At 40.1% G+C, this 22,561-nt stretch overlaps 1 protein-coding gene across 3 annotated transcripts in view; it reads left to right on the forward strand.

The window, feature by feature from the left end:
• col12a1a (collagen, type XII, alpha 1a) overlaps positions 1-17,765 on the forward strand; it is a 53,382-nt gene extending 35,617 nt beyond the window's left edge. For 2 of the 3 annotated variants that reach the window (XM_079262130.1, XM_079262131.1), the window contains 27 exons: positions 85-231; positions 337-453; positions 544-696; positions 772-846; positions 935-1,074; positions 1,157-1,280; positions 1,388-1,531; positions 1,777-1,941; positions 2,132-2,170; positions 2,304-2,442; positions 3,163-3,305; positions 3,744-3,853; positions 7,730-7,888; positions 8,202-8,279; positions 9,050-9,136; positions 9,564-9,617; positions 10,110-10,205; positions 10,561-10,614; positions 11,559-11,612; positions 12,125-12,178; positions 12,761-12,832; positions 12,931-12,966; positions 13,054-13,120; positions 13,214-13,396; positions 13,595-13,672; positions 14,775-14,945; positions 16,871-17,765. In XM_079262130.1, the coding sequence (XP_079118256.1) occupies positions 85-231; positions 337-453; positions 544-696; positions 772-846; positions 935-1,074; positions 1,157-1,280; positions 1,388-1,531; positions 1,777-1,941; positions 2,132-2,170; positions 2,304-2,442; positions 3,163-3,305; positions 3,744-3,853; positions 7,730-7,888; positions 8,202-8,279; positions 9,050-9,136; positions 9,564-9,617; positions 10,110-10,205; positions 10,561-10,614; positions 11,559-11,612; positions 12,125-12,178; positions 12,761-12,832; positions 12,931-12,966; positions 13,054-13,120; positions 13,214-13,396; positions 13,595-13,672; positions 14,775-14,945; positions 16,871-17,019 (2,888 nt within the window). In that variant the 3' untranslated portion in view covers positions 17,020-17,765. Of the gene's footprint in view, positions 1-84; positions 232-336; positions 454-543; positions 697-771; positions 847-934; positions 1,075-1,156; positions 1,281-1,387; positions 1,532-1,776; positions 1,942-2,131; positions 2,171-2,303; positions 2,443-3,162; positions 3,306-3,743; positions 3,854-7,729; positions 7,889-8,201; positions 8,280-9,049; positions 9,137-9,563; positions 9,618-10,109; positions 10,206-10,560; positions 10,615-11,558; positions 11,613-12,124; positions 12,179-12,760; positions 12,833-12,930; positions 12,967-13,053; positions 13,121-13,213; positions 13,397-13,594; positions 13,673-14,774; positions 14,946-15,936; positions 16,850-16,870 lie in introns of those variants that run through there. The other variant, XM_079262132.1, reaches the window with a different exon arrangement.
• Positions 17,766-22,561: the final 4,796 nt, after the last annotated feature.

Raw genomic sequence — 22,561 nt, forward strand, 5'->3', positions numbered from 1 at the left:
AATTTCTCTAAAACCTCTAAGTGGTTCCCAAAAGAAAAAAAAGAAAATGCATTTCTGACTTTTATGATATTGCTTCCTTCTTAGGCTCTAATGACGCCTTGGAGGTGTTTGCCGGAGACGTGACCTCCTACCAACTGCATAACCTAAAACCTGGAACAACATATGACCTGAAGGTGCTGGCACAGTATAACACAGGCCTGAGTGCGCCTCTGATTGGTCAAGGCACCACATGTAAGTTTTTTTTATTGTGTCGACAGGCGTTGTGCTTGTTCCTTCACTGTTAATTGGACCTTAGAGAGAGACGTGCTAACAGAGCTCATGTCCGCCTCCCTTCAGTGTACCTAAATGTGACAGACTTGTCCACCTACAATGTTGGCTATGACTCCTTCTGCATCCGCTGGGCTCCTCACAGAGCTGCCACTTCCTACAGACTCAAAGTCAATCCTTTTGACCGTAAGAACTTTATTCATTTCCACACTATGCTTTTATGTTTCTAAACCATTTATCTATTTGATTTGGACGCTGTTCTTTCTTCCCCTGCAGCCTCTAAGAGTGGAGCTCAGGAAATCACCGTCAGAGGCTCAGAGAGTACTTATTGCTTTGATGGCCTGACCCCTGACACTCTTTACAACGCCACTGTGTACACCCAAACGCCCAACCTTGAAGGACCTGGAGTCAGCGTGAAGGAGAGAACATGTAAGAAAATATCCTTTGCAGTGGTTCAGCGGTGCTGTGCAATCATATAAACCTTTTTGCTTTTATTTTTTAAAGTGGTGAAGCCCACCGAGGTTCCGACCGAGCCTCCCACGCCTCCTCCTCCAGCTGTGGTTCCTCCAGCTCTGGATGGTGAGAAGAGCTTTAACATTTACATTTGTTGGCTGAAGCAATCACTCCCGTGAGATCCGCGTTTAAAACTGTTTTACCTGCATCACAGTGTGCAAAGGTGCCAAGGCAGATGTGGTCTTCCTCATTGATGGCTCCTGGAGTATTGGAGACGAGAGCTTCGTCAAAGTCATCCAGTTTGTTACTAGCATGACCGCAGCCTTTGACGTCATCAGCCCGAGCGGCATGCAGGTCAGCGAATGTTTTCCACTTTATTTCTCCACATCAGCTCAGCTGTAGCCATCATGTTGTGATTCTAACTCTTTCTGTACAGGTCTCATTTGTGCAATACAGCGATGATGCAAAGGCTGAATTTAAACTGAGCACCTACCACGACAAAGGCATTGTGTTGTCAGCTTTGCAGACTGTCCGCTACAGAGGAGGCAACACAAAGACAGGTACAGCACTTGAAATAAAAGGATGTTTAGTAAAATAAACATTCTGAGGGAAGAGGGATTTCTTAGATTTGTTATTTTTTTTCTGTCTGCTCTCATCCTTCGTGCAGGCATTGCTCTGAAACACGTCTATGAGAAGGTATTCACATCAGACAGCGGCATGAGGAGGACCGTCCCGAAGGTGCTGGTTGTTGTCACAGATGGCCGTTCTCAGGATGATGTCAAAAAGAACGCAGAAAAACTTCAGCACTCTGGTATGTGTGGAATTGTAGCACCATGTTCAAGTTTCCACTGAGCACGCAGCATATGCTTAAAATATAACAGCAAAACGACGCTGTTAAGCTTTGATTTCCTTCACTTGATCTGAAGTTTGTGGCGAATTATTTAATAAAGTCTTGCAGAAACCCCCACGGTGATGAAAGAGCCTGTGGTTTTGACTTGCTCAACAATGGCTTCCATTTTATTTTGTGCATGTATGTGTTGTGTTTATCGCCCACAGGCTATAGCGTGTTTGTGGTTGGAGTTGCTGATGTGGACAGGAGAGAGTTGACAATTATCGGCAGCAAGCCCAGTGAAAGACATGTGTTTATCGTGGACAGCTATGACTCCTTTGCCAAAATCCAGGACAACCTGATCACCTTCATCTGCGAAACAGCTACATCAAGTAAGGCAGAGATTAATCTGCGATACTTTGTCGCTTCTGAAGGGGTTTGTTAGTGCACCTGCAGAGGAAGCTAACCCTTTCATAAACACTCTTACTCATTCACTACCAGCGGAAATGAATTAAGAGACATGAAAAACATTCTTTAAAGTCTATTCTGATCGTCAAACTTCTTATAATTTATCATTTTCAGCTTGTCCTCTGATCTACATTGATGGGTTCACCACACCTGGTAAGCACACAGCTTCGCCCCATATAAACTAATCCTCACAGAGGTTGTTGACATTGCAAAAAATTGCTCCTCCAGAGCTTCTTTGTGCTTTTTCTTTCCTCTCAGTTTGACTCCTGTTCTTCATTTCTTTCAGGCTTTAGAATGCTGGAAGCTTTCAACATTACAGACCGAACATTTGCTGGCATGAATGGTGTGTCCATGGAGCCCGGTTCGTTTAACACCTACGTTGCCTACAGGCTGCACAAAAATTCCTTCCTGAACCAGCCAACAAAGTAAGAACCGAGGCCAGAAAGGATTTGTATTAAAATAGAGGGAGTGTGACTCTCACATTGCACATATTCCCATGCTATCAGCCTTATCTCCTGTGCACTGTAATACTACTCAGCCCGTAGTCATTATTTATAATGATGTTCAATAGCCTCTATAGTTAGAGGGATTTCTCCAATGCCCTTTGGCTCTAAGCCCATAGCCCTGATTGGTGTTGGAACCTGTGGAAAATGAAGTGCTAGCCTGACTAATAAAATGTGTGTGTTGAAATCTGCAAAAGAGGTCCTTATCTTTATACCGAAAAGAGAAGAGTCATCTCTTTGTGAAGGGCTTTGTGTAGTTTTAAAGTCACAGTTTAAGTGGAGTTAGCCACTTGTAGAGCTGTTGGACTTTCTGAACAGCTTGAGGAAATCTTCTGTGTTTGTAATAATGCAAATGTACCATGCATGCTTGCAGCTGTTGATTTTAATGCATGCTCATGGAAACAGTTTGAACCACTGCAAAGGAGAAAGAAAAAAAGGCATTGCATTCAGAATGTGTACTGTTACAACGACCATGTGGGAATCATTAGCAGGCTATGCGCATGTTGACATACTGGAGTCTATATCGCTGGAAGTAGATTAGATCTAATGTTGGTGCTGTAATGTGATAGTTTGGCTGATAGTGTGATGAGAGTACAGTTTTGACTGATCACAGTGTTTTTTATTTTTTATTTATGCTAACAGAGAGATCCATCCAGATGGTCTTCCCCCATCTTACACCATTATCCTGCTCTTCCGTCTCCTGCCTGATACAGGCTCTGAAGCTTTTGATATCTGGCAAATTTCTGACAAAAATGACAACCCTGAGGTTGGACTCACTATAAATCGTAAGTCCCCTCCATCTGATTTTCACAGTTTTTATTTATTTGTTCATTTCTTTTACTTTATCTCAATCCGTTTTTTATTTTCTTTCATGTCGTTTGTAACAATTTTAAACCATTTTACCTTTTTTTCATTATAGTAAATCAGAGTTATGATACTTTAGACTAAGTATAAATATGTTCTTTTTTAACAAAACAAGCCTTAACCTCTTTATTCTGTCAGAGATTATCTATCTTTCGATAAGTCTATGCTGCAATATTGCACCTCCACACATGGTTAAAGCATGCAAACAATCATGGGAATGGTCCTCATCCCTGCTAGCCTCCCCTTCATCCCTCTCCTCTCTCGTCAAGCATGTGTTCTCTATAGTCCTGTCTGCACTTTGCGTGCCACTGCATCGTAACACACTGTCAGGGATTCATCAAAGCCTCTTCTTTTTTCAGCTTCCAGCAAAACTCTCACATTCTACAACAAGGACACCCGAGGAGAAATCCAGAAAGCAGTGTTTAATGAGGAGCAAGTGAAGCGGGTTTTCCATGGGAGCTTCCACAAGGTGAACACAATGAATAAGGAGCCCTGTCTCTGTGCACCACAAATTTGAAAGGTTCACTTTTTGTGGTAAAAAAAAAAAAGGGGGATTTTAAATTTTGTTTTCATTCTTTTGACATCCTGTGTGGCTCTTCTGCCTCATTTCATTTGGCTGAATCACCCTTTAATGTGAAGCCCTGACAAACAGCTTGTGCCATGTAGCTGTATCATGTTGCCTGTTCATAAGTGTCTGCTTTTAATCTTAGTGTCAGTCTGCTGTCAAAGTGGTTTTTGGCTCTTTTTTTTTATGATTTGACATTTAAGCTTTGTTTTATTTAGACCGGGCACTTTATTTGATAAATGGGCTGAAGATGCTATAAATAAGTTTGAAGAGAGGTGGGAGGGAATGTCTGATGCTTCACTGACCCAATTTTATGTCCAAACTGTTTGGTTTATCTGCGACTTTTGACCACATAAAGACTGGAAACTGTCCTTGTAGTTATTTAATAAATTCCAAAGCAGTTGCATCAGTTTTATTCAGCTTGACTTGGTTTTAGAAGAGTAGATCCTAAAGTTTGAATATTTGTTTTCTTTTAACTACACATCTAAAGTGATTTGGTAATTTGGTAACATATATTTAGAAGAAACATTTAAAAAGATTTGTCAAGATTATGACAGATGCAAAATCCTCTTTGTAGTTGTGGATGCAAGAATGATGCAGTATGGGCATATGTATGGTTTATACGTTTGCATGGTATGGTTTATAAGCTGATCAGTACCATCATCAGCCCTGTCTTGCATCCAAACTGAAACAAGGACTCTTTGTGGCACATTTATTATTATTTACCATCCAAACATGAAACCTTGGATCTAACTTAAAACATCCAGCCTTGGTATAAGGTACATTGTTTTGCCAACTCTTTGTTCTACTTTGTCAGTTTAAACCACTATATTAGGGCCACATGCCAAGCTGACAGTATGGTCTCTCGGGGTCACCACAAGAAGTAAAAAGACATCAAATGTCTCCATTTCCAGTGCAAAGCGGCAGAAAATATAAAACATCCTGTTATATTTCATCGCGGTAGGGTGTGGAAACTAGAACAATGGAGTACAGTATATTTTCATACCAACCTGGAAAGACTTAAGTTAAATTCCCTCATCTTAAAGTCATTTCCAACTGTAGTTAGGTTTGTAAGGACATTGTGTCCCCCTGTAAAAAGTATGCAGTTTTCTCTCCCCTCTAGTTCTAAAGTAATCAAAATGAATGCACTATTTCAAATAAGCATGGTCTTATCCAACATCAGAGGTCAGAGGTCGCTTATTCCCAGTATCAAAGCAATGCATTGGCCCAGATATCAGAGCGCACTGTGAATGGCTTTCCAGCTTGACCACCTAACATCTATACAACTAATTGTGGGATAACTTCAGGAATAATTAGACCTTGGAAAATGTTGGGTCAGTGTTTGATGGAAATGACATCATTCTCTGCTGGTCTAGTTGGAGAGCAGCCGGATCTCTGCGTGTTTGAATGCACGTGTGTTTGTCTGCTTTGTTTTTTCTTTGGTTTGTGGCTATAATGGAGACTGGAGTCTGAACATGGACTGAGTGGCTAGTTTGTGGTGCGGTAGTTACTGTTCCATGAGCTGGCAAATGCAGCGGTCTACCTAGCTGCTTATTTGTTGGTCTGCTGAGTAGGTGTCACTGCTGACTGTGGTGATGGTGTGAGTTCACATATTGTCAGTGGCTTTGTGTATGGTCATTAAAGAGTGACCTCAATGTGTGTGTGTGTGTGTATGTGTGTGCTTGGGTCTAAACTCTCAATTAGACTTTTTAGCTTTTAAACAATTTGTCACTTCATACCTTAGAAATGACTTGCCACTGCATACCAGGTAGCTTAAATTATTGCTTTTCTAGGTAGCTGACACTGAAAGAGCTCTCAGTTCAAACACCACTTTCACTTTCTGTCTTGGTAAGACTCTACAGGGTCAAAGAGTGTGTCTAGATATGGCTTTGTTTCCTCAAATAGTTCATAAAGAGTCACCCAGACTGGAGAAATTGTGGTCTACCGCTGATCATTACATATGGGAAAGCTCTCAGAGGTGACTGTAGCAGATGCTGGCCACTCACTAGCCCCTTGGGGAACATCCTCCCACATCGGAACAGTGGGAGTTCCTGTGAAAGCAGTCAAGAGGGCATTTCCTTAAGTTATAGTGACTAGTTTTCTGTTCAGAGGTTGACGTTTGTTCCCTCTGAAAAGTCCTGCTGGATTTACAGCTGGAATTCTTCAGTCCAAACATTCAAAATTTCCTTTGAAGCACCCTTAAGAAGAAAATGTACAGAAAATATACAAGAAAATATGTAGCCAACATACACTAACTAAGGTATTGTCCCTACATTATAGACAAACACAGTCACTGTACCTCAAATAGCCACACTTACAATACAACAAGTTATAAATTAATTTCTCCCACCAGAGAAATCCTTTGTAAATCATGTCTTTTAGATACACAAGCCTCCTTTCAGGAGAGATAACCTCAAATTTTGCACCCTATTTGGAAATTGTACGACCAGTCACAGTACTGTCTTGATTAATGCCAGCGCAACTGATAATCTACTTTACGTATTTTGATCCTTACAAAAACATCATAAAAAATCTTTGTTTAATTTTTTTGGCGAAACTCAAAGCTAATGTTTGGTGCATTTATAAAAGCACAGCTATGAATCTCAAGGCTCCGATTGTTTGCAAGGAAGGAGCCGTCGGGACAGAGCCAAGAACAATGAAATCTAATCTGATAGAAATCACGGAAAAATCTCAAATCGATCGGGGCTGAGGCAGTGTCAGACGTGTAGAGTGCTGACACGATGAAGCACACTGAAAACCTCTGTGTTAACAATTAATGAATGAAAGTTGTCCATCTGTCAACACTTTGCTGCAGTGGGACCAGCTCACATAACAGCAAGCATCAACTGAGGGGCAGCTAGCCTTCCCAAAAACTTATTTTCCATTGACTAAAGCATTTTATTGGGTTTACTTATTGGTCAGTGAGGTAATATATACATGCTCAGTATTTGCCATCCCAATATACCATCCAAAGTTGTTTTAGTAAGCCCACAAGAGCATCATCACATTTACATCCATACCAGGACCCTGGGATAAATGGCAACCATTTCTCTTTGTGGTCCACCAGTTAGTTTCTTCTGTTGCCAAGGAAGTCGGCTGTAATTTTGTGATTGGTTGCCAGGAACTATGGCCTGGTCTGTGGTTGGTATAGAATAGTAGAAAGCAATGGTAGCTTGCTTTTCCTGACGTAAAGAAGACTTGTTTGACTGTTGGTTAGAGGAAAATTTGCAGCTGCAAAGGGAAAGTATGGAAAGTGTATGACTTTTGATGGCAAGCCGCAAGAGATATTGTTTCAAGATGTTGAGCTGGGGTCCCTGGACAGGAAACTTAAGGATCTGGCACTTTGTCATTCTGTGTTGTTATATAATCACTTACGGCTTTGAAAATGCCAACTGTTGCATATTTCTATGTTCATGTTTGAGTCATTTGCAGAGGCGCATAAACGGCACTCTGTTGTTGGGTCATTTTCACAGTTTGAGTTGTTAAGTCTTTGCAGAACAATTAGCATGATGGCAGCTGTGTAGAACATAGGTTTTACAACCTTCAGCCAACAAGGTCCTTTGAGGTTATTGAACGCCTCGTGATCACACTTTCTCCAAGAATTTTGGGTTTTCTTTTTAAATGACAGAAATGCTCTTCCAAATACTAATTAAAACCGACTGCTTCTCTTTCAAATGTCCCAAGTAGTTGTGCTGCAACAAATTTGGAAGAAAAAGACTTTTTGAGAAGACACGATTGTTTTGTTAATGATGCCCTCTCTCAATCCTCAACCTCCCGCAGCTCCACATTAGCGTATCTCCAGAGAGAGTCAAGCTCAACTTGGACTGCCAAGAAGTGGTAGAGAAACCCATAAAGGAGGCCAGTAACATCACGCTGGACGGCTATGAAGTGCTGGGCAAGATGGTCAAGACCGGAGGTGGAAAGAGGCAGTCTGCTACAGTAAGCACAAAAGAAAATCAGACTTGATAAAATTGCAGTCGCTTAAAGAATTGCTGTTGGAAGAATAGGTCTGTTCTTTGGAACAACGTTCAAAAGAATAAGTATGTGAATTCTCTTGTGCATAGATGCACAATTAAGTCTTAATTGCTCCCAGCGTGGACTGCTGGAAGAGTGAAAGTTTGCAACCTTTCATTTCTCCACAGGCCGCTATTGTTGTCTGTTTTTAATAATGTGCTTTTTCATGTGATGGGAGCCATTTGTAACACCCGTCCATGTCTTTTTTTTTGTTTCGCCCCCATCTTCTGTTGTGTAGTTCCAGCTCCAGATGTTTGATATTGTCTGCAGCCTGAGCTGGATCAGCCGAGACAAATGCTGCGACCTTCCAGCCACAGTAAGAACAAGACTCATCATACAATCATGAAATGCTGTACACTACTGGGATACCTCGCTGTGACGCATAATAAAACACCCCACTTATTTCCGATTTTCACTGTGAATGAGGTTCATTAATTTTGTTCTTAGCAGTTTAGAATATATATATGCAAATATGTAGTCATTGAGTGACAAGTAAGACTAATAACTAGCCTGCAATTTGGAGCGATTGCATCTCAGCTGGACTGAAAAGGGCCTTGTATTCTGTGTAATTGGGCCACTTGAACAAGAACTATCATGATCTCCCAAAGGCATGAAAACAAGTTCTCATCTGGATCACAAAGCAGACAGTAAATCACATTAATTATTCTACTGTATGGCATACACCGGATGTGTGCACATTTAGCCAATTACCAGTAATTCATCTGCAATTTGCTTCAGATACAAATACGGCACATCAATGGCTGCAGTTACATAACTCATGTCAAAGACAGTCTCAGACAAGGTCTGCAGCTGTCGATGAGCACTTGGTCTTAAAGCCCCAAACTAATTTTCCTGGTTCCATTTCACAGAAAACAGAGTTCTATCTTAAACTTTGCAGGGTTTCGAGAAACTTCTCTAATAAAACTCCCTAGAAGGTTTAAACTGTATTTTGCCAGGATAAAGCAATGAGTGACTGCGTACTGCCAGAACGTTTTCCCAGTTATCAGTGGGTGTGAAATGGACAATAATAAAGCTTAAGTGTGCACATTTATGTCTCTGTCCTCATTTTATTTTCTTTTATCCCAGAGAGATGAGGCCAAATGTCCATCCCTTCCCCACTCCTGCACATGCACACAGGACAGCATCGGCCCCCAGGGGCCTCCTGGACCTTCGGTAAAGACCAACTATTATAGCTTCTTTCTGTCTTCACTTGATAAAACTGATCTTTCAGAGGCCTTAGATGCTTTAAAGACAATGATGTGAAAGCCATAGTTCTCTCCTCGGGTTACAGTGACAGCAACGTTTTACATTTTCTGAACAGTTTGAACTTAAGGAAGTTGAGGATGTCCCTTTTTTTCCTCTTGAGAGAGCAGTGTTAGGATGAGACCAACAGCAAGCAATGAAAAGTGGATTCAGGGAGAAGTGTCAAAAGATAAATGCCTTCTGGAAAAACAACAGTGAAAGGAAATCTGAAGATGAGTGCTCAGTAAGCTGAGTGAGCCCCAGCGCAGATTTCTAATAGCTGGGGTTTTAGGGCTTTTCTGCTGGAATCTGCTCCTGTTGTTACGCTCACTCTGTTTCTGACTCCTTGCTTTTCCAGGGCAGCCCAGGTACTAAAGGACCTCGAGGAGACAGGGGAGAGCCAGGCGTTGCTGTGAGTTAAACTTGACATCACTTAAAGCATGCTATAAAATGTTATTTATGTTTTCTTTTTCCTTCCACATACTGGTTTTTATAAATCTCTGCAGAAAGTTGATAATGACGCAATTATTCTGTCCAAAGCCTGCCTACAGACATTAGCAGTAATTTGTTAACTGGCAGATAATGCAGTTCAGCTGTTCAGAGTGACATGAAAGCAAATATTGCTGTTCCACTACTAAAGTGTACACATCTGAATTCTGTTAACAGCTGTACATTTTCCCCCACTCCTTTATTTAAGGGAGGTCTGACCTAAAAGATCCATTTCCCCCACATTTTTGCATCCATATTTATCTGTCTGCACTAATTAAATTAGTCAGTTGCATTCTTTCTAAAGAATGTGGGTTTGTGAGACTTTAGTTGTTTGTTTTAATGTGTGTATATTATTATGTATTGCTCTTTGCCTTTTCGGAAATTAAATGATCATTAACACTGTGTGATAATTTAGGGTTCAATGGGTCAACGCGGTGAGCCAGGACTCCCAGGTGCAATGGGACCACCAGGTCCGCAAGGCCCTAATGGACTGTCTCTGCCTGGAGAACCTGTAAGTTTATTGGGGAGAACTGCAGTGGGCAGCAAATTAATCTTAATCCATGTGATAGACATTATCACTCTCCAGCCTTGGTGCTGGTGCTTACATGTGCTGATGTGATGTTTGTGTGAAAGCTGTAGAATAGCTGATATAATCTGCTGCATATTCACCAGAGAGTGGGATTTATAACTAATGTCAAAGCAAATTACACTCCCCCCTCTACTTCCAGCCAGCCAGCCAGAAAGCTTCATTATTTTCTTATGTTTCCTGTCAAAATATGTCATCAATCACAGTTACAGACTGAAAGGGTAAAGCAAAAGACTAACACAGACTGCAAACCTCTCTCTTCCTCCTGCTCTACCTGCAGGGTCGACCAGGACCAAAGGGAGATCGCGGAGACCCAGGCCTGCCTGGTCTACAAGTAAGTTTGTCTCATTTGTGGTTTATGAGCAGGAAACAGGAAACTATCCTCAGAGAGCAGCGTTACTACTGGAGCCTGGAGTCAGTCCACACAGCCAGATTGAAACCACACTCAGAGTGGGAGGTTTACCATGCCATCCTCAGGGAGACCCACACTCTGAAATCAGCCTGCTGACTGACAAACAGTAGAAGGCCAGTGATGCAGATGAATTATTATGAAGCATAGACTCGTGTTACTGAAGGGGAAATAGGGACTGGAACATGTTCCTTTCCAGCCTTGTAATCTGGGGTGAGTGTGACTTAGAAAAGACTTACAGTCGCCTTGACGTTTTAGCATCTTTGACTTTCAGTAGTTTGCATCCTGGGAGCTTTGAGGGTGAAGAAGTCAACTAAAACCACATTTGCTCTCAACAAATAAACTGAATAAACTCAAAGTTCTTTGAAGGTTTTCAGATTGCAGATATCAGTGTGAGAAGTAAGTGTGACGTTTGGCGAAACCCTTTTACACTGTGCAGGAATTACTCGGTTTAGGGGTCGTTTCTAAGAGGCTGGTATTGCAAAACCATCGAGCAAAAGGTCATCCTTCCAACTCCCACTGGTGAGTTGGAGGAAAACATCGCCACCTATTCTGGTCTCTGAATTAGCAAAAATGGAAAAATCTCCCATTCTGGGATGGGGATATTTGACAGTATTTTGCCAGATATTTTGCGTAACACAGCTTATTAAAACAAACCTCTGCATGTACTATTATGGAGAACATCATATGTCAAGACACAAGGGGGAATTTCTCAGGTTTTTACAAGCAAAATAATGTATTGTTTTTGGCTAAATAAATGGGGAACTGCAGCTTTTTTTTCCCTGTATGTCCAATTCAAAGGAGACATTAAGCAGTAACATAAATGTCCAGTTAACATTTGACTAAGTGTCTTTGCTTTCTTTTCCCAGGGTCCTCCAGGGTCACGTGGTCCTCTGGGCCCAGTTGGACCAAGCGGAGCACGGGTAAGATCTCCCCACAGGTTTACATAGTTTGAATCCTATGCTCAAAGCCTTTAAATTAATTCAGCTCTTAGTTTTGATGTTTTTATATATTTACTTTCTATGTATTTTTATACTAATTATATATATATATATATATATATATATATATATATATATATATATATATATATATATATATATATATATATATATACACATATATATATATATATATATATATATATATATATATATATATATATATATATATATATACATACACACACATATACACAGACACACATATACATACATACATACATACATATGTATTTACACATACATAAAAAAAAACAAAAAAAAAAACGGCATAAGTCATCTCATTAAACACCCTTGGTGAAGGAGATACTGCTCAATTTTAGAATTCACACCTAATGCTGAAACCAATATTAGGTAATGACAGTGATGTATTGCACAGATAGGTTCCCCAGAGAGTTGTAACCAATGTGTAACAGCATGCTATTCCTACTTAGGGGCCACCAGGAAAAGAGGGACCCTCTGGACCCAGAGGCCCACAAGGGCCCATGGTGAGTATCTATGAGAGCCAGAACGCACTTACTCATTCTGTGCTTTATTTCCTGATATATGTACAACAATTACTTCTCTGGCTCCACAGTTCCACTCTGCTGGAACTGCACATAAAAAGCAGACTCTAGTCTTTAGGCTCCCCCACTGCTGCAGGGATGGTGCATGCATCTTTTCTTTTTCTGTGGTTTGCGGAGGTCTGAGTCTACCTAATCCATCCATTATGTCAACAGGCAACTTGCCAACACCGAATGCACACGGTCTATACCATCCTGCTCGCTCCAAGAGCCATTAGCAGTGCCTGGTGGCTATGTTCCTCTGTGTGTGTGTGTGTGTGTGTGCATCCTGTCTGTACTGCTGCTGTGTGTGATTGTTTCCATCTCCTCTTTAGTGTTTTTGGCAGCCCCTCCCCCCTCCCCCCGCCCCCCCTCTCTACTCCAACTGCAGATGTCAAAGCGTAGATCCCAAACTTAACGCTTGTTATGCAACCATTAACTGGGAGCAAGAGTCAAACATTGCAATTAACTTTACTGGACAGTGATTAAAAAAACACTTTTCATGGGATTTTTTTTCAAATGTTTTAGGGAAGCCCAGGAAATCCAGGTGTACCTGGAATCACTGGCAAACCAGGAAAACCAGGAGACCCAGGGAACCCAGTATGTACAGAATAACGTTGCACTAATCTGTGATCCTGACATTGTTCACAGGAGAGCAGGGTCAAAGCTTTTTCTTACATTATTCTTCTTTCCCAAAGGGACCTGTTGGCCTTAAAGGAGAGAAAGGAGAGAGGGTGTGTATTCTGTTTTCATAAGATGTTTACATTTGTCATTGATGAGGAAAGAATCTATTTCCTCATGAAGCTGTCTTGGATTTCCAGGGAGACTTTGCATCCCAGAACATGATGCGCTCCATTGCCAGACAAGTCTGCGAACAGCTTGTTAACAGTGAGCAAAACATCCTTAAACCCTCTGGGAATTTCAGCGTTCTTAAAACACACAGCTTGCTCAAGTCCGTCTGATTTTGTTTTGTGTTTGCAGGCCAGATGAGCAGAATCGATGCACTGCTCAACCAGATTCCTTCGGGATATCGTAGCAACACTCCGGGACCAGCCGGTCCTCCTGGCCCCCCTGGCAACCCGGGAAGCCGCGGAGAGCCCGGACAACCTGGCAGAACTGGTTTCCCTGGAAACCCAGGATTACCTGGAAACCAAGGAGAAAGAGGTAGTTTTGTCTGCTCCATGTGAAAGATGTGCAATGAATCAAAGTCTGAGCTTTCGTAGTTTTTACTGCTTTAGTCCAAGTTATCTCAGCAAAACTGTCTCATGTGTTCTCCTCAGATGCCATTTTATTTCTATATTTTCTAAAACTTAATTTATTGGTGTAAAAGTAATTCATTTAACTGTTTTTCTGGCTGTGCAGGTTTGCCAGGAGAGAAGGGAGAAAGAGGATCTCCAGGTAATGGTATCAGAGGACAAAGGGGCCCAGGTGGACCACCAGGTAACACAATTAATCCGTTTCTCCCTTTTCCTGAATGAAAAAGTCCATTTAGGTTAAACTTCATATCGCAACATGGCAAAAAAAGCACAACAGCACTTGAATTTTGTGTTAAATTTAGTCCTTTAGCCACTGAACACCCCATGCTTGTCTCCCACTGTTCAATCCTATTCTCACTTTTTCCACAGTTTTTCCTTGACATCTTTTTCACCTTTTCCGTGGAACTTTCTGGGACACAGAGTCCTCTCATCAGCTCAATTAAAAATGTCACATTCCACCAAAAGGTTTAGATTTACTTGCAGAGTATGTGTCCCAGGCACCTTCATTTGGGCAGCTGCACAACATAAATTCTTAGGCATGACCCCAAAGATATTCCCAATTCCTCCCTTACTAAAGGATTTATGTCATGCGTATATCATGTTTCCCCAAATATATTTCAATTTTCACCTAATACATGGATATTCCTGGTCATGATTGAGAAATTTAGCATGTAGATTAGAAGCATCCGTCTGTCTGTCTGTCTTGTTCTAGGAACAAATGCTAAGAAAAATTGAATGTTTTCTCTAAAGGGCGTTTTGGAAGATTTCCTTTTCTTGTGGAACTAATTTTGAAGCAATATGAACCTTTTTCTGATGTCAACCCCACAATGTTAAACACCGACAAGTCTGTTTCTGAATGAAGTGAGAAAACTGAGGACCAGTGGGAGGAAGTCCACACTGATGACTCATTTCAGAGTGTGTATCCGTGTGGATGAGGGGGGGGGGGAATCAAATTGTTGTACAATGAGCTTTCTTTGGTGGCTTCATTGGCAACACATGGGCTTGCTTGAGGGAGAGAGAAAGAAAGGGAGGGGGAAATTCCATCCTGAGTTTGTGCCGTCTAGACAGACGGGGCCGGGGGTAACTCCACACAGCCCCAGTCTACATCTCCTTTTTTTCCCCTCAGTCAGCTCCTTAATTGAGCCATTGAAGAATTAAAGTTACAGTGCTGCAGCCATGTGTTATTCTCACCATTTCCACAAAACTTTATGGATGATGTCAGGGGGTGCTGTGCTGAACTCCAGAGACCACCAACCCCCCTCTAAATCTGGTCTCACATTTTTTAGGGCCACCAGGAGAGTCAAGAACAGGTCCCCCAGGTCCTTCTGGCTCCTCTGGGCCTCGTGGCCCTCCAGGCCGTCAAGGTACTCCTGGAGTGAGAGGACCACCGGGACCCCCTGGTTACTGCGACTCCTCTCAGTGCGTTGGCATTCCTTACAATGGCCAAGGATACACAGGTACATTCAATCCCATCTAATTCCTGCATGGTTTGACAATGAAGAAGAGACTAAGTGTATGCAGACTACTTACATTTTCAACTTATTGCACTACTTCATTGATAATGTATGGAGATATGAATGTAGATGTTCTGGATGATTTTAAGCTGCGTTTAGTGCTGTGCTCATCATAAAAGAGAGAGAAAAAAAGGGAAGTGTACCGTCAAGCTAACTGTTAAAAACACCTGGATATGGCTTTCCCTCCAAGATCAAAACATTAATGCGAATTTTCTTTTTTTTTTTTCATAATTCAGGGAATTTAAACGTACATTTACTCTGTTTTGCACTCAGTATCTGCCTCTATGTTTCATTTCTATTGGCCCACAATGCCTAGCATAATGTCTGCCATACAAGCCATAGAAAATGGCGTTGCATTGAGTCGGAAAGTGCCATTTGAACATAAATCAAATCGTTACATAAATGGTTATCGTTGCTTCGTCTGTTAAGCTTTTTGTTCTTTCAGCGAGCATAAAAGTTCTTGCAGCGAACATAGAAGAGTGGAAAACAATAATAGTGTGAAACTCTAATTTAATTGCTTGCTCCGTTAGTTAGCGTGGTTTTCTGCGGCCAACTTGTTTTGATAGGGATTCCATCTCCTCAAAGGCCAGGTTAGCAGGCAAAGTGATCTGATACTTCCACTTAATGCCTTTTGCTTTTCGGAGAAGGCAAAGCAAAACAGTGCCATGCATGTGATTTCAGCATGTAGGTCAACCCAAAGCCTGGCAGGCATATTGTGCTAAGTTATTGCTGTTAAGCTAGGATTTCAGCTGTTTGGGGGGAGGGGTTTAGGCTTCGTGAACTACTATATTTTTATACCTCCATACATTTGATGTCCAATTTTGAAACTAGCATGTAAAGCACTCTATGTATGATGACTTAACATTAAATCAAATAAGATGCTAATAACTTTGTTCAACAGAGAATGCTAACACCTTCTTTGAACTATTTTCAGGTTTGGCATAGTAAACTTTTTAAGTCAGCTGTGCCGCTCTCACTCTGAAGTCCTGTTTCTGAAATGTTGGCCCACTTGCTTTTGGGGCTTGTAAGGATAATCACCACGGACATAATTACTGAACAGTAAAACAAACATTGCAAAAGTAAAATAAACAAAACAGAACGGAGCGGACTGGCACTAACATCATCTCACAGCTACAAGCTACAGTGATGGCAACCTGCTGGCCTGTTTGCATCTTGAACCACAAACCGGGAAATAACAATGATACGTAATAAAAAAGAAAAAAAAAAAACCAGAGACTGAGCATTTCTACGAAGGAAGCAGCAGCATGTACAAAAACAAGCCAACACAACTACTAACAAAGAGGATATCATAACGGTAATGTTGAAATAATTTGTGTAAATGAACATTTTTGTTTTGCCTTGTAAATGATTGTATGACCCAGGACATTTCACTAAAAATCATGTTAACATCTTTATTAAGCTTGTGCCTCATAACCCACCGCTTACTTACCACCAGCATAACCTCTGTTTAGGATGCCAAAAAGATAGAGCTCTGGTCCAGACTGAAGCATGTTTCATTTGTTCTTTTAATTATCATGGACATTGTGTACATTGGCCAAATCAGGGCTAATTTGTTTTCTCTCCTGCCATTTCTGTGTTTTTTTTAAATATCAGGTGATCATTTTACTTTGGTTTATTATGAAATATCTTCATGGGTTTTATTGTAAATTTTATCACATCATTTCAAACAGATAATATGGATTTTTTTGTACTTAAAAAGGTGGCAATAATTTTGACACAGGGCATTTTAAGAAAAAGTCCATGTTGTAATAGTTATGCATGTGAAAAGCTGTCGAAACAACCTGGTTTTTTGTTTTATTTTTATTTTTTTGATGAAACATATGTCATTTGGCCAAATATTTTTCTAGCCACCCGCTACCAGCCTGAACCTGAGGTAGCATCTATACCTGTGGAGCCAGCTGAGGAGTTTGAGACAATACAGTCGCCTGGTTACATGAGAAACCAGCGAAGAAAGAGATCACTACCACAAGACAATAAAGGAAGACTTGCATCATAGCTACAAAGAGGAGCTTCAGAAAGAGTACTATTGAAATAAACTTAATGATGACTTCAGATGAGGATGAAGTGATACTCAGAACAAAACTAATACTTATATGGGTTTGATACCCCTGGCTATATTGAACATATATTTTTCTGACATGAGAAAGTTTAGCAAGATGAATAGAAAAACCTTCATGTTACAAACCTGTGTGCTTGCTAAGTGTTTCCCTGCAGTGTCTGCTTGTAATATAACTGTAAGTGTGTATCAGACTTCAGTGTGTAAAGCACTAATCATGCAAAACCTTGCAGAAAGTATGTTCAAAGTAACGCAGTAAGTGTATTTTTTAATACTAACACGTCACACAGGTTGTTTTGGTCAAGTTACAAAATGTTAAGTATTTTGGATTGGTTTAAAACAATCTGATCCATAAATATTTTTTATTTTGCTTTTTTTTTCCATTAATTTGGTGTTTTGTTCTGCCTGTAAAGCAATTGGTAATCTGACATGTTGTAACAAACCGATTTAGCTTTTTCTTTTGTTTGGTCGACAAAAATGGAATTGCATGATTGTGTTCTATATTTACTGAAGTCAGAATATAGTTGTTTTCTATCAATGCAGTTTCGATTTGGTTGCAAGACTATGGACATAGGCTTGCTTTTCTCATGTTTTAACTGCACATTTTGTGAATTCCACACAGCCTTATTTTCTTATTTATTTCTGAAACAGAAGAGGCATTTTTCAATAAAACTACTGAAAATGTAGCAATTGTTTTGGATTTTATATTGCTCTTGCGTTTGACTGATTCAAGAACACCTTATGCAATAAAATTAAAAATGATCTGTATATTACATGGTATATGGTGGAAGGAAAACTATCAGTCATCATCATCATCATCGACAACTAAGGATATTTTAAGCTAACCAGAAAGTCAGTGTACATCAGGATTAAAAAAAAAATGAGGGGTGAAAATAACTTCTCCAGTTATATGTGAACTGCTCCCCAGACTTGCATGCAACTTGGCATCCATCCTATCAGGTTTGAATGATCATGCTTGCATATCCCTGATAGAACAATATAAAATTTAGGCCAGTACCATTACTGCAGAGATATTTCCACCCATTGAGCATATCTAATGGTGAAATAAGAGCTATATGAGGTAAGGTTTAATGTGATGAAAGAACAGCATATTTGAAGAGTTCTGCAGAATTGCCTGAGATAACAACTTGAGGTGAGGTATCAAGGTCAAGATCGCCACAACAAGCAAACAAGGAAAAAGTTCTCCCACAAAACCCTTTAATCTCTTACCCTTATTTCTGATTCACACAAACTATGGACACTTTAGGAAGATGTGTTAGCATTTGTAGATGCCTACATTTCACTGGAGTCAGGACAGGGTAAGTGCAGAGCTTATGTGAGAAATACATTGCAGTAGAAGAGAGCAAATTATACTGTAAATGTTTCCTGTAAAGCTTATCCTTTCTTATAATCCTTGTAGCCGCCATCTTCTTCTCTTCACTGGAAATTGGTGCTAATATGAGTCAGCATTAGTCTGATTTCTAGTGAATAGCACTTTTTTTTTCCAACTGACAAAATCCAACTGTGTTTTCTCTCAATGTCACTAAAATGGACCACCTTTATGCGAGACACTATCCTTACTGTGTCCCAGTCTGGCTTTTATTTGCTGACTTCTGTTATACTTTGTGCATAAACCAGTACGCATTCATATCTGCCCAAAGATTTTTCAGAGTGGGTGAATTATGCCAAGGATCTGATGATCCCAAGGTGAGGTACACAGAATATTGATGAGGCGACCATGGGAACTTGGACTCTTAAGAATATGATATTGTCAGAACAGATGACTCTCAAAATATGAAAAAGGATCATAGAAATGTGATCCTGTCCATTAGGACCTTTTTTGAACCCTGAAAACATAGCAAACAAGGAATACTAAGGCCTTGGATCATAGAACCTTGGAAACATAGGTTTGTTGAAAGTGTAAAGGGTGCAGTAATTAGATAAATTGTAAGATAGGACTCTTGAAACTTAAGACATTTGGGGACACAGGACTCTTGGTGCGTTGGGCTCTATGATCATAAACCATTTTGGACTTTGGATTCTTAAAATAAAGGAATCTTGCTAAACACAAGTCTTGGGACTGGAAACCCTTTGGAACTTAGTATATTTGAAATAAATTGCGTGAGAACATGACCTACAAAATTTAGGACTGTTGAAACCTAAAATGTCGAACTTAGGCCCTGAGGAACATAGTACCATTGGAAGCAAGGATTATTGAAACACAGAACTCGAGAACATAGGGTTCCTTTTAACTTAGGACCACCTGGGATAAAATAATTAATCCTGAGAACACAGATACTTAAAGGAAATTGCGATCTTCTCATATAGATCTCTGCATGAGAAGATCTATACCAAACTCTCCCATCTGGTCAAAGAGTTAAATAAATGTCGAATATTATGATGAGCTATAAATACAACATTTAATTTTCAAAGATGATTTGATATGTTAGAAGGTTAGAGGTTCTCACAGTCCTCACACTGCGTCAGTGTGGCAGCTCCAGATTCCTATCAGCTGTGTGTTACCAGTCCTGGCACATCAAAAAACAGATTGTGGTTCAAAGGAAGCAAAACTCGCTAAAGCAATTCAGAAATGTCTGATTTACTGCAGAACCACAAAACTAAGACTTCAAAGAACACAGAGTGAAAAACATTCACATGTCCCTGAAACTATTTATCCCATGCTATTATTAACAAATTTATGAGCATTTAACGGTGTCAGAAATACAATGAGGTGTATTTGGCAGTAAATTAGATGACTGAATCTGAATCTAAATTAATCTATATAATCTATGACTGAATCTATATAAAAAGTAGCTGAAAATCTAAATTTATATGGGAATATAATATGAAAATTTGTAGGAAGACAGCTCAATGACTGAGTAGAAGGCAGAAACATGAAGATATTTGTATAAAGAGAAGATGAAAAGAAAATGTAAGCTCAAAACTTAAAGGGTAAACATCGAAAGCTAACCTTAGCTTAGCACCTTAGCTAACCCACACATCGCAGGTATAGGTTGCCAATTGGTCCAAACTGGAGGTTTTTGATTATAAACTGAAGGACTGGAAATCTTGTCACAAACTAATGAATCTGTAAAATGTAGCTGCTTTGCAAAGTGGCCATGTTTTCTTAAAGTATATTAAGTCCTTGGAATCACACCTTGATCTGGAGACCAGGACTTGAGTGGACTTTGCTGGATCAGGTGAACAATTGTTTATGCAGACATTAGAATCCTAAAGTGGCATAGTGAGAGGTCAACCAGCAAATATAATTGATGACCAGTAAAATTACTGCCTTCCCTACAGTTAGACCTTCTCTTATGATTTTTTTTCTACTCTCCAAAAGGTTTATCAATGATTTTTTCAACCCTTCAAGGACAAACTGTGTTACACTCTCACTTTACAATAGTATTCAACAGAATAATTTTATTATCATGTCACATCATGGATATGGATACTCCTACTGTCCTGGACTAGTGACCTGTCCAGTGTGTATCCTGCCTTTTCCCTAATAGCTGGTGGGATAGCCTGCAGCCTGCCTGCATTGAAACAAGTGGGTATAGACATTATTGGATAGATATTCTTTTTCCCAAAAAAGTATGCTTACATAATTATCACATTTGATGGAAACAGAAACAAATGTATAAAAACTGGCTAGACTTGTAAGAACCAACATATTAGTTAAAAGTGGCTTCAATTCTTGCCTTGTCAACTAAAAGCTAAGGAAGAAATGAAGTACTCCTTTTGAAGATGAAGTGGGGGAGCTGACTTCTAAAAGGGCAAATATTCAGTCAGAGCACAGACAGTAGGTTTCCATTAACATAGATGCCAGAAGCAACAGTGGAGCAGCACTCCCTTTGAGCCAAATGTTCTCCAGCTGACCTTGTAAAAAAGGGAGCTTTGGTCATGAATAATTCTCCTTCAAAAAGCATGTCCCAGTTTGCTCTGTTACCTGTCGCCACAATGTCCCGCAAAGAGTCAAGCAGTGTGTTCTACAGCTGAAATCCCATTTAATTCAATCCAGTTCATCCTTTCTCTAACCATTACAATACAATATTCTTCACCTGCTCAGTTCAGATTTATTCTACTTGTTCGAGGATGGGTTTTCATGAATTTTCTTCTGACTTTCTTAGTAGACTTTTCCTCTAGCGCCACCACAAGGTTCTTTGCACAGTGACATTTAATCATTAATGGGAAAAAACTTTACTCAAGGGGCATATTTCAGCCCCTATTTAAGTCTGATTTCAAGCATGGTTTACTAAAATAAGCTCCCCTTTATTGAATTTCCAAATATATCTCACGGTTAAAAATGGAAAATCCATTAATAACTATCTTTCTGTTGCCCATGAATTCTTACTTTTGATAAACCACACCCTGTATTTGGTATTAACTTAATTTTAAGTGGCTTTGATAAATATGATACGGATCTTACTACTTTTCCCACACCTTAAAGCACCACTGTCACACAAAACCGTTGCACAGCATGGCTCTAGACCCCATGCTGGTATTGTCTATTTCCAAAGGCAGGCAAGTCTTTCAAAGTCCCCTGCCCTCCTCACAGCTTTACCCTTGTTGCAGGAAGCAGCACACAGAGCACAGCTGCAGAGATTACTGGTTGAAGGCCAACAAGTGTTCTGATCCTTCTGCCGATCCCACAGTAGGTTTTACCGATGTTTACAAATGTCTGATCTTTTTAAGCGGCATGTGCTGTGCCGGTGTATTTATAGACAGATGAGGGTGGTCTCACATTCTTTGTTGTTGTGACTGGATGGCTGATGAAGTGACAGTAGGATGATCTTTGTGAGCATGAGATAGTTGCTGTGGGCAGGAAGTGTGAGATGAAAAACCAACTATTCATGCAGGTGTGGATGAGAATGTCAGCATTTCATTGTAATTACTGTTTAAACGTTCATTTCCCTCTTATGTTCAAATATTTTCATATAAAATGTAGCTAAGCCTGTTTAAATTCTCCCAGACAGCTGTAAAGTAGTCCTACTTTATTGGAAAGCACTGTCGCAAGTCTTGATAAAATCCATCTGTCTTATTTTTTTTTTTAGTCCTCTCATTTCTGCTTTTTGTCCTCCTCCCCAGAGCTTTAAGCTCAATAAGATATTACAGTTTTGACAAGCCAAATGATGCTGAAATGGCAGCTTACAAGTGACTCTATTTACTATTTCTCTATGAAGACGTTAGACACAGCTGCATGTCAATGATCTGCCATGAGTCATAGATGAAGAGAGACAGACATAATGAGCCAGTGTTAGCCATTGCATCTTGTATTAGGCTGCTTATAAATACAAAAAACATTGGTGCAGTGGGAGTCAGCCTGTCCACTTTCCAGAATGATGTTGTAGCTAAAGATATGCACACAAAGTTTTTAGCAGTGGTGCTGTTGTTCACTTGCTACACTGTTATTGCTCGCAAATAGAAAATGTGTATAAAAGCGCTTGATGTGACTCAAATTTAATTCTCACTGTCAGTACTA

This window comes from Telmatherina bonti (genome assembly GCF_933228915.1).
Source record: "Telmatherina bonti genome assembly, chromosome: 22".
NCBI classification, from domain to species: Eukaryota; Metazoa; Chordata; class Actinopteri; order Atheriniformes; family Telmatherinidae; genus Telmatherina; species Telmatherina bonti.